The following is a 12,603-nucleotide window of genomic DNA, read 5'->3' as shown; positions in this document are numbered from 1 at the left end:
CTGCGAAAATAGATAGGATAGATCGTAGAAGAAAATAAGAAGGAAAATATTTGGATAGGATCCTTAAACAATGGTGAAGAACAAATCCTATCACAGGGTCCGACTGAGGATAAATTAGCTTACATGTGCAAAGAAGAGAATTTAAAAAAAGGGGTGGGAATAACAAGCACACCGTAATTAAAACTAGAAACACAACCAAAGATGCAACGAAAAAATTACAAAAGACAACTGGATACGCTGCATAGGCACCCGCCAAATTTTTCAGTAACACCGCAAATAGAAACTGTGTCGAAGGAGATTATTATAGCGAACTGTGACTCACCGGTGGCTTTAAAAGGAAAATTCGAGCCAGTAAAATATTGGGGATTCAAACTAGCCGCAGCTAGCCTAGCGAATAAGAAAGCTAAAAAGGAAGAAAAAACTGCTAGTACAGAGATCATAGACATAAATGCGAATAATGATAAGCACGAGGGACACCAGCAGGCACAGGCTGGCCTGGATACAGAGTTGATCGGAAAGAGAAAAAGATTGCTTGACCCTTTAGAAACCATAGAGATGATGAGTTTGGACGCAAGTATGTCAACCAGAAATGCGAATCAAGGAGAGAAGGAGAATGACCGATGGGCCCAAGCTTACGCGCAAAGTGTGCCCCAAGAGAGTAACAAGCAGCAACAAAAAATACCGAATACGGTCAAAGGGGACCGACCGACGCCAAAGAAAGGGGCACAAAGCAGACCGTCTAGTAAGAGTGTAAGCAAGAAGCCAATAAATAAATCACGACGGGGTACACAGACGAAAGAAAGTCTAGTAAAAAGGACAAAAGTAAACAAACAGATTGGAGCGTTGCTTAATGACTTAACAGATAACTTCTAAGCAAAAAATAGACTAGATGTTAGGCGCTGAGACTTTAAAGGCAAGCCGGGAATCTGAATAGATGCTTGAGAATCCGATACTATCACGGATTGACTTCTGAGCAATACGACAGAAAGTACAGATAATGATACAAACATATCTCAACAGCCCTCGAAGAAGAGAGCGGGCTCAGGGGATAGAGAGAAATTCTTTAGCGAGGAAGATACCCCGCTTGGATCACCATGGATACATGAAAACCCATCGGGGAATGAAAGAATAAGAGGGGTAACGGACGATTATACCGATGAAGGTAATAAGCTTGAAAGTAAAATAGGAGGCGGAAATGTACGCAAACGGAATTGAGAACAAAACTGCATGAAATCGAATGAAAATTTAAAACTTATCGAAGAACTTCCGGTAGAAATACCAGGGAATTGCTTATTCGACTTTCTTATTTTTTCCTGTGACTTGCAATTGACGGCGCGAGAACTCCGCGATGTACTACAATGTTCGAAGTGGAAAAATATATGTGTTGACCCGGAGGAGGTAGAAAAAATTCTGCAGTCCAATGCAAAATATGGTAATGATGATTGCATATTTTTGTTCGCACAAGAGTTCAGGAAGAATATTTGTATACATCTACAGGGCACTACAAAAGATGAAAAAAGTGTGAGATCTTCGAAAGTTTCACGATTAATGACAATGAGGAATCTGTACAGTTGCATCTCCTCAACAACCACTTTAGGCCACTCGTTGCCGCAACCTGGCAAAGCGAGGAGGAACAAAGCCTGGTGGAAAGGGAATCGCTGGTTAGTGACGAATCGGGCGCCAATATAAATTGGAAAAGTGAAGTAAACGAATCATGGAAAGAAAAAGAGGAAGGGGTTAAAGAAATGGAGCGTAATAAAAGTGACTCCAAGAATGAAGACGTTTATGAAGATGGGGACACGCCCCCACCTGATCCACCACCACGCCCCGACTCTTCAAGTAGTTCAGACTTACTAAACAATGAGAGTAAAGAGGGGGCTGGTTTAAACAAGGCCAGACTGGAGTTAAAAAGCGAACCAGAGGAAGCAGACCTTCAAAAAAAGGTATTATCAAACCTCCTAGAGCTGAAAAAGTACAAAGTATGCAGGTCATGGTTACCACATGAGAAACCACCGTGGCTACTGGAAAAAGAAACAGACATATCGCCATTCCAAAGAATGGATTGGGCAAAAGATCACCTATTTCATTATCTTGATAATCTAGTATTTGCGACGGTAACAGAAAGCGTGCCTGATACGGAAACAATGGATGTCCTATATGAGCGTGGATACATAGATCCAATAGCCCTAAATAATAAAAAAAAGATGGTTTATGACGTCATGAGAGCAAATGTGAGTAAGGTCGCAGTAATGCGAATGTATATTAAATGACATTTTGAAGATACGGCGCTAAAATCAGACATCAAGAAATGCATTACGTCACTCAAGGCACTAGTAATAATAAATAAAATAAAGTCTATAGGTGTGATACGTGACTTGGCAATACTCAACATGAGCCAATGGATCTACTTCGTAGAAAAATTTGAGGAAACTTTCAAGAACCTTAAGGTCACAGCGACCTTTTACATGAACACCTTAGTTATACCACCAGTGGATCAAAGATATAAGGTTATGTAGGAGTATCACGAAGCAACAATTGGGGGCCATAAGAAAATGAATAAAACCTACAATAAGATAGCAAGGGACTATTATTGGAGGAACATGAGGGCTGATATAAGGAAATTTATACTTGGATGCAGGTCATGTCAGACTAAGAAACTAGTGTGTGTGAGAACGAAGCAAGCTATACTCGTTACAGATACGCCCAGCAGACCGTTTGAAAAAATCTCGATTGACTATTACGGACCAACTAATAAGCCTTCAACAAACGGCTATACAAATATCCTGTCAATACAGGATTGGCTAACCAAGTTTATTGTATTAATACCGGTACAAAGAGCAACAGCTAAAGGAACAATAAGAGCCTTAACGAATAAATTTTTAGCATACTTTGGAGTGCCAGAAAAATTATTATCAGACCAAGGAACGCATTTTATGAACAAAACGATGGACGAGTTTACGCAATTATTCAAAATTAAAGAACTTGTGAGCACGGCATTTCATCCTCAGAGCAATGGGGCAATGGAACGCATGCACCCCGTTCCAACAGAATACTTAAAAGCCTACATTTGTAAGACCGAAAAATGGGACGAACTATTGCCGTTGTGTATGCTCGCTTACAATACGTCGGAACACGAGAGTACAGGCCACACACCCTACGAGCTTATATTTGGTCAACAGGCAAAAAAAAACTCCCGTCAAGCTTCAAGAAGCCAGAGGTGGGTCAAACATATACAGAGTTACTGCTGCAAATAACAGGGACACTCGCGCAATTACGATCATTGGCAAAAATGACCCAAACACAGAACAAATACAGATGAAAGTACTATTATGATAGGGCGCTGAACACGAATTTTTGTATGAAAGGTGAGATGGTGTATGTACTAAAAGAGCCATCTAAAGAGAAATTTTATGACCAATACGAGGGACCTTACGAAATATTCGGCATACATTACAGGAACCATATTGTGAAGTTACAGAGAAATGAAGAAATACGGGTCTCACATGTGGACTAAATAAAAAAAGGTTGTGTATTAAAATCCCCGCGTCCGAGGGATGAGATTATAAGAAGAGGAGAAGAAGAAAAGTGAAAGGGACTAAGAGGCAACTTCCTCCGTACCCCAATAGTTACTTACGAATAATAGCATTATAGACGAATCGGGGGTAGAAACAGATGTGAAAATAAATACCACTTCTCTCAGTAACTCCTTTTTTTTCGCGGCCCCCAGACGCGCCGCAAAGATTTATTAAATACAGGCATACGGAAGGAGACATATAACCAAAGGAAATATATCACGTTTAAAATTAGCACAGACTGAGGAATTAAGGGGAAGAGAGAAACATGCAAAATAAAAATTATAATAACAATCATAATAATAAAAGAAAATGAACAAATAACGTGTATAATAAAGCAATATTCTATTTTTATTTCCTTTGTTACTCTTTACATGAACAATGTATAAGAGGTGGGTAAAAAATGCGTTTAGCTCTATCTAACTAGCGTTAAAACCATGTTAATACAATTAACACATAACTGTACACTTAGAACACATACGCAGAACATAGGCATATATATATATATGTAAAAAAAAAAGGAAAAGAGGAGAATAGAACTTTTTTTTGAGTTGCATAATTGTACGGCCGAGAGAAGCATGGAGAAACAGTAAATAGAAATAATAAGGAACAACCGCAAGAAAAAATATTTATCACACTTTTATCGAGGGCCACGAGCTCGCGAACTAGGACACATCTTCCTTTTTCCTCTTTCTCCCTCCTTCTTTCTTCCGCCATCAGGGACTAGCCTGCCCCCACCATGGTCACTCCCAGATAATAACAGCGCCCGTAAACGCCGCACGCAGTCGTCTTGAGACAACACTGGATCGGCGGTCACGTCCTTGGCTACGAACAGACCGTCCACTGAACCGTCCACCTAAGGTAATTTTTCTTTACAAAAGCATATAACTGGCAACTATGACGAGAAGTTAATCAACTGAACGCGCACCTGGATTATCAGTCAGCTGTCGAGAGGATAGAAAACAGCTTCGAGCTGCATGTCGACTACCACCACCATGAAGGCCCGGTGGCAAGTACACCCGATAACAATAGTATAAATCGCCCCAGACTCAAGAGTTCGACAGGATTTCTTTAGCACGCGGCCGTCAAATGACGTGCGCGCCACCACTTTCTCATGGTCCTGGAAAACTAGGAGAAACGGTACCCCTCAGGGGCACTGAACCTCACAGGTTCCAACACCTTCACAATATGGGTACCACCGCAAGGGCAAAGGGGCCACGTTGTGAGGCCACCCTTGCTCACACAGAGGCCTCGGTACGCCGAAATAAGCGTACGGATCAACAACGAGCCGTGTACGAAACTAAAACAAATGTTTTCTTAAACTTCAGGACCACGATATCCAATACCAAACCGTGTAAGGGACAGTAGAAGGCCGCGAGGGCTGTAGGACCCTCGACCACAGTAACGGTTACGGAAGAAGGTCACCCGGTGGTGGGCACCTGCCAACACACGTAGAGGTGTGTAACCTGCTACGGAAGAAAATAATTAATAAAATTAAAAAACAAGAAAAAAATAAAAAAATAAAAAAATAAAAAAAATAAGAAACGAAGAATGCCTATACGACAAGCCAATAGAGAGTTAAGCGTGCTGGTAATGACGTAAACCGCTACTTACGTGATGACATTGGGATGCGTTGCACATGAGATCCTCCTGCTAAATAGAGTTTGAGAGAATTGCACAAAGCGATCCTCCAGGTGCAAGAAAATTTACCGGCTCGCTAAGATGGGTAAAGCCCAACGTCAGAAACTCGGGCAACCGCACAAAAACATCAAAAATCGCACTTGCACCAGTCCTGGTAAAAATTTTTCTGCGTTGTGAGGGAACAACAAGAAAGAGTATCAGACAAAATCAGCGAGTACACTGACGGGAGAGCAGCAATGAAAAAAGGAAAACCCAACAGAATTCCTTCGACATTCCCTTCCTGAATCCTGTCACATGAGAAAAGGAAAAGAGAATATATATATATATATATATATATATATATATATATATATATATATATATATATATATATATATATATATATATATATATATATATATATATATGTATATATACAGTAATGAAAAAGGGATGAATGCAGATAATGTATAAGTAAGGGAAAATGAGTGAAGTATTAGTCTCGACGTGACATACTGCTCACTACGGAAGGTCACAATCATAAATTAATCTACTCCTCCAAACTCATCCCAGCCAAAATAGGGACAAACTGTAATACAACGCGGTACCTTCCAAAGGTACAATAAACGAATACATACACAAATGTCGCGAGAATCAGCGAAAACGACGCTGTAAACATACAGACACGCATGTACCTAACACGCGACGTGGGAAAAAAACCAGAATTTTGAGCGAAAAAAAGAAACTCCTAAGAAACAAGACTATTATGTACCTTATGTTTATAGCATACACATACATGGTGTTACAAATATAGATGTACATAAGTATAACATTAATATTATATGCAACGATATACCCTGAATGTAAAGACGGCGCCACACCCGCTACCTACCGTAATAACCAGTCAAACCCTAATACTAGATTGCATTTAATGATTATTAAAAAAATATGTGTAATGAATTGTATGGCATGGACATTTGTATTTACACAGAATGTTAAAACAAAATAAAAATAAAGAAATAAAAATAAAATCAGAAGGAAGGTAGAATTTTCTCTCTCTCTCTCTCTTGTAGTTGTTCTCTCTTTCCTTAATCAAGGGTAACCTAGGGACCTAGGAGCTTACGATAAATGGGAGTAAGAACGGGAAAAAGGATAACTATTTAATATTTTAGGGGTGAAACCACGCTGGTAGGAGGACAGTCGGGGAAGATAGGATAAATCGAAAGAAATCCGGAGATACTAGTAGATAATCTGGGTCCAATTTATTCAGTCACGTCGACATGGAAGATAATATGGTATGTAGATTAGAATCAAATGGCCCAACAGACAGAGGCATTTCTACAAGCAAGCCGACAAACAAAATAGAAATGTAGGGTAACTATAAGAAAGAGGTATGAATGTAAAGAGCAGGTAGAACGGGCTACTAAAAGAGTCCCAGGAGCCTTACAAAAAATATAAACAGCGTACAGGGCCGTAGTAGGCCAAAAAGTCGATGATAACCAGATCGAAACGGTACAGACACTTCAGAGATAAGTAGCAGAGGCAGATAAGGAGAAAATACAGGAGCTAGTGAAGTCAAACCTGACGCACATGACTGACACTACAAGGTACTTGAAAGAACAAATGAGAATTTTAACGTTCGGTAATCACAAGCAGGTTCTCCAAGCTATAAAGAGATTTGAAGACGAAGCAGGAAAGGTAACAGAAGAAAGATCAAAAATATTCACTGAACTTATAGACGGATACGACAGAGTATCAAAAATAGTAGAAAGACTCGAAAAATTGACCAAAGAACTCGTAGCTAAATTTGAGACAGCGACGGATATCATATATTTAGCGAGTCGAGGCTTGTCACACCTGCCGAAAGCAGCGCTAGACGTGATAGCAGAAGCAGAAATATTAGCAGAACAATTTTTAACGGACCTTAGATTTCCGGGAGAAAGAAGCGCGACGGAGAAAGAAATAGCAGAAATATCAAAGATAGCAACGATAGTTGCTTGACACATATTGGACACGTCTTTACGCGAAGAATCAACATGCGTTCAGCACCACGAAAGACGAAGAGATACACGTACAATGCGATTACACCAAGCACAAAACATTTAAAGTAATGAAGGCAGGAGTAATAGACCTAGCGAAAGATTGCACAGCCCAAACATCAGAGAAGAGATTGGACCCAAGTCAGGAGCGCGAGAACCAGATAATTAAGTTTAAGAGTTCAAATTTGAATCTGAAAGAAATAGTGCGGAAAATAAAAGGGGTAAGATACCACGTATCAAAAGTAGAGGAGATATTGGAAAAAATAAAGATGGTAGTAGAAAGAGATGGTAACAGGAGCTTGGTAAGCAAGAACATGGACCGGAGGATAGGTTGACGACAGGTACTAAACTAACAGACATAGTACAACGACGTATACATAAATTAGTACAGACAAAAGACGAATTTTTTGACTGGAAGGAATATGGTAGTAACAAACAGTTACCATAAGAAACAAACAAACTTTAGCTAAGTTAAAGGTAGAGCCTTAATACCTAAGCATTGACGATGTCTAGTAAAAAAAAAAAAAAAAAAAAAACAAAGGAATCCATAGGTAAGAAAAAATATAAGTAAATAAATATACAAAGAAAATAGTAAGTAAATACGTAAATAAGAGCGATTGATATAGCTTTTGGTTCAATGATGCGTTAAATGGATAAATACAGAAAAAAAAAAAAAAAAAATACGTATGAAATGATGATGATAATAAAATTTAAAAAAAAAGATTTTTGTCATGTCATGTGGAAGACGCTGCGTAAAATGTAATAAATATAGTATAAAATAAAAAAAAAAAAAATAAAAAAAAAAGAAAATTAATATTAATATTCCAAACAAAAGTTGTAAGTAAAATAAAACCGAAATGAGAAAAATGATAATCATGATGATGAAAATGAATATGTATGAAGCAAAAAAAAAAAAAATTATGTATGTAAATAAGTTAATATTATATTAGATAATAAGCAATAAATAGTAATTAAATAATCATAAATGAAAATCAGACCCACAAGGGCATATTTATCAATTTATTATGTAAGAGGGAAGAGCGCAAACACGAACAATATGTGTAATAACACAATTATAAACTTGTAGAAAACTAATCAAAGCCTGTAAAAGAAAAAGAAACGAGGATGTTTATAGGATAACCTCATGAATTTTTCTCATATGATTAGTATACATTACAACACAAACAAAATGATACATACACTAATTAAACAATCGTTCCCGAGGTGGTACAGAAAAGAACGTTGTCGAGGGTGACGACGAAGCGGCCTCGGACGTGTCATGGACAGTATGGAACATACTACGTGGGATGGGCCTCAGCTATAAGTATTAGGAAGGAGCACAAGTGGAGGAGAAAAGAGCATCAAAAGGCCCGCAGGAGTGGCCACAGGGCTCTAGAACTTCAGGACTAGAAAGAGCAGAGTCGCAATAAGTAACTCGGGACCGCAAAGTGCCTTCCCTCAAGGAATATAGCAATAAAGTCATTGATTGAGTTTAACTGCCATGTTATTATTAAGCACCCTGAACCTTCAGAATCTCACGTAACAGTACATACGTTAAAACAATTCCTTGCTTTTTAATGTTGAACTTTACGTAACAGTATTAAGATGCAAGAATAAGAAAAGGATATTAAGTAAAACTATAATAGTAACAGATTTAATTTAAAAATCGTTGTTTGGATAAAGTTTTTTTAAAAATAAATAAAACTTTGTGTCTCAAAAGCAATAAAATTATTATTATTTTATAACAATTGAGATAACATAGAGATAGAAATAGTAGAAGTAAACAAAATTGGATTTGAGATCCTCTCCTTTTTTTTATCACGATTTTGCTCACTAAAAGAGACATAGCCAAAAAAAAAACTGTTTGTGTTTAAAAAAAGTTTCATATGACGGCTATCGTAAGTAGTTTATGCTAACAAAGTAAAATAATTACAATATTTCTAATATAATAACCTTAAAAAATAAGGGTGCACAGTTATAAAATATAATTCAAATTAAAAGTTAAATTCAAAAGAAGTTTATACTTACTAATAAAAGTTTTTGACTACAATTTAGAAGATTTTTAAAATATTTATAAAAATTAAAATATCATTGTAACTTAATCTTATGTATATGATGAGTACGTTTTAAGTTGATCTAGAGTAACCCTTTAGGGCATTGGTTAAAACACGGTTGAAAAAATTTTAATTGTACAAATAACTGTTTTGGACATAATGAAAAATGTAACTTTGAATAACAACATTTCTTAAGGAGTCTATGATAAAATGATTCCTGTAAGTATTCTTGCATGTATTAGTTCATGGAGAACAAGTTAAGGTGAGTTTTATTCTGATTGTCCGGATAATTCTGGAACAATCTGACGATAGAGAAATATTTATCCTGTGTAAGCTTTGATTTTTGCCGGTTAAAGTTTTAGGGAATAGTAGAACTAATAGTTAGTCCTTATCATTTTTATAGCAAAGCTTTGTAATTTTTATCTGCAGTTAGGGTACAAATTCTCCTTACTCTCTCCATAGCAACGTTGCACTACGCCGTCAGAGGAGAAGTTAGATTAGCTGTCTGCTTTGTTCGCATAACCTGCTGTCTGTGAATACGATTCACACATTATCACTACCATTTTAGTTATGAATAAGAGCTTCGTCTTGACGTAAAAGAACTATCTGGTAAACATGTGTCTGACGTGGTTAAGTTTAAATAGAACGGGACTATGGCCTTCATAAATCCGCAATGGCACCTACCGCATGAGCGTGTTTCATTATAGTAGTATACAAAGTGATTTATAATGGATACTTATCGTAAAAAAATGATTGAGAAAGTAAATAAATAAGAATTAAGAAAGTTATGTCAATTAAGTTATAATACTTTACATTAAATTAACATCTTAGTACTATTTTTTTTCTTACAATATACCGTCTTGCTAAGGCCAGTTATCTCTAAAATAAGCTTTGCGAGACACTCATTCACCAAGATGTTTTTTTTACGAAAAGAGAAACCTTTTATTCATCAACTTACGGGTACAGATACCCTATTGATCGTGTTTACAGACACCAGATTATGTAATCATAGCAAACAGCTGGCTTGTCTCCTCTGATGGTATGCCGTAGTGCCAGTTTAAAGAGAGTTAGGGGAATTTTCACCCAGACTGAAAATAAAAATTACAATTCTCTGTTATAAAAATTTTTAAGTCTGACTGTAAATTTCACGACTTTCTGAATATTCCACATGACTTTAGATAATAACTATTATTAATCCTGTTTAAATTCACTCTATCATCAGATTTGCTGGAAATTGCCCCGATAATCGGAGTTGAAAAAATCTAGAACTTAGTCTCTGTGTACAAAGAAGAAAATTAAAAAATCAACGTTATCGTATCACATGCCGCAAAAAAAAATTTTTTTTAAATGGTTAACTTTATGGTAATGATATTTTAGCCTTTTTTTTTTAATCTTACAGTTACACAAAGCATTTTGTTTGTCTTAGACTTGACAACATAGTCAAAGAATACCAAAAAGTTGTAAAAACTCTTTTGAAAAGTTATAACTCAAAATTATTTAATCCGTTGTTTTTGAATACTAGTATTAAAAAAAGTAATATATAAGTATTAGTTATAACATGGAAGGATTGTATAGCAATGCAGTGTTAATGAGTTATAACCATTAAAATTACAAAGCAGTTCTTACTTTTATTACCAATATATTTGTGTATTATTAATTACTTAATAAGTAGCCACTCAAGTGAATAGTTGATGGGAGCTTTCTCTTGTAAAGCCTGAGATCCTGAGGCATTATGTAACATTGTATCTGGTTTTTTTTTACTAAAGGTATTGAGAATACCTTACTAGGTCATATGCCAAAATGTTTTGGTTAACTTTCAAGTCTTTAGCTACAGAAATGCCTTTGTCTCTTACTGTTACCAGTAAAGTAAATTTAAGTGAGCACAACAAAAGACTAGCTTTCGGGCCTTGAAATAAATTATCTTATTTGCAGAAATATTATTTGCTTTAACTTTAGTAGTACTCATAAGAGAGAGTAAATAATTACATCCATTGAACAAGTGCTCCTTTTACGAAACGAAAGATATCAAACCGAGTTTTTCTGGTGAAATCGATGTTGATAATTTGTAATTACTTTGAAAAACCGGTGTTTTCTATTCATACAACAAATAATTTTCTGTTCTACTGAAAATTTTTAAGTATTAGTAATTGTTAACAATCAAATTACGAGTATTCATGTAGGCTTCTCGTAGTATACAAAAAGATATGAAACATACTTCTTTTTACAATGCGATATATTTCTATTTTCAGATACATTAAAGTTGGCTTCACTTCATGAATACTATCAACGACTTTTGCATGGAAATCAGCCAATTCCAACTGGAGCTGATATAGCAAGTACCATTAAGTATTTTCAGCAGTCCCTTTTATGTACGTTTTATGTTATTTTTCTATTTTGATTGTTGCCATTATAAATTTATTTAGTACGATTTAGATAGATGTATAAGATCGAAGAATATCGAGTTTTTTCGTAAAAATCAAAATATTCTCGAAAATTGTCTACAGAAAAGTGAAACTTCTAGTAAGTTATTGTTCTTTCTGCTTTATTAAATAGGGAATGTTGATCAAATGATGTTTTTCGTTTGAGATTTTGTATTAAGAATGATGTAACTAACAATATTAGTTATTTATGGAACGAAGATCTTTATTTTAAATATCTCGTACAAAGAGAAGTTGCATATCATAATTATTCATATTTATTTCGAGAACGTTATGCAATAGTTTTTTTTTATACTCACTAGGCAGAGTAGGATGTGAAATATAATAAATCTATTAAATATGTATTGATTGAAAAGTTGTCCATGTGGTACTATCAGATTTTCACGTCAGTCGTCACTTATCAGGTAGTTAGACAATGTTGGTTACACAATGGAAAAGCCTGAACACAATATTAACTATTCCTTCAGTAAAAAAGTTTTCATAAGCATTTGTCATAACAAGTTTACGTATGAAGAATAATTAAATTTGTAAAAAAAATTTATTGTTCTTTTAACTAAGTTTTTGGTTAGTGAGCCAAAGTAGCTTTATGTTATTAATAAAGTTACATCAGTTCTAGGAGTGTACCAAATTTCTGAGTCAGATGGATGTTAATTTTAGCTGACAGTAAGTCATTATCGCAAACATTAAACTACAGTATTTCTCTTCACTTAGTTGACTAAGTTTCCTAGCTCTAAGACATAGTGAGATCCTGTAATTATGTTTTGCTCCATGCTATTCTTATCATCCTCGTTGCTTAAGGTTATGCAACGTCATGGTTTACTGAATAGTTTTTTTGATACATTAGTTTCACGATTATTGGCACCGCCCTTTTTAACTGTTC

The 12,603-nt window shown here is 35.8% G+C and overlaps 1 protein-coding gene across 1 annotated transcript in view; it reads left to right on the top strand.

Annotated features, from left to right (window-relative positions):
* LOC106644845 (uncharacterized) overlaps nt 1-12,603 on the top strand; it is a 2,208,360-nt gene that overhangs the window by 23,990 nt on the left and 2,171,767 nt on the right. The window contains exon 2 of the mRNA XM_089592443.1: nt 11,535-11,654. Within this exon, the coding sequence (XP_089448569.1) occupies nt 11,535-11,654 (120 nt within the window). The remainder of the gene's footprint in view (nt 1-11,534; nt 11,655-12,603) is intronic.

The sequence above is a fragment of the Copidosoma floridanum genome, unplaced genomic scaffold (assembly GCF_036245765.1).
Source record: "Copidosoma floridanum isolate Cflo_tuat_1 unplaced genomic scaffold, Cflo_Japanese_pri ptg000017l, whole genome shotgun sequence".
In the NCBI taxonomy this organism is placed as follows: Eukaryota; Metazoa; Arthropoda; class Insecta; order Hymenoptera; family Encyrtidae; genus Copidosoma; species Copidosoma floridanum.
This window is presented reverse-complemented; position numbering and strand designations above follow the sequence as displayed.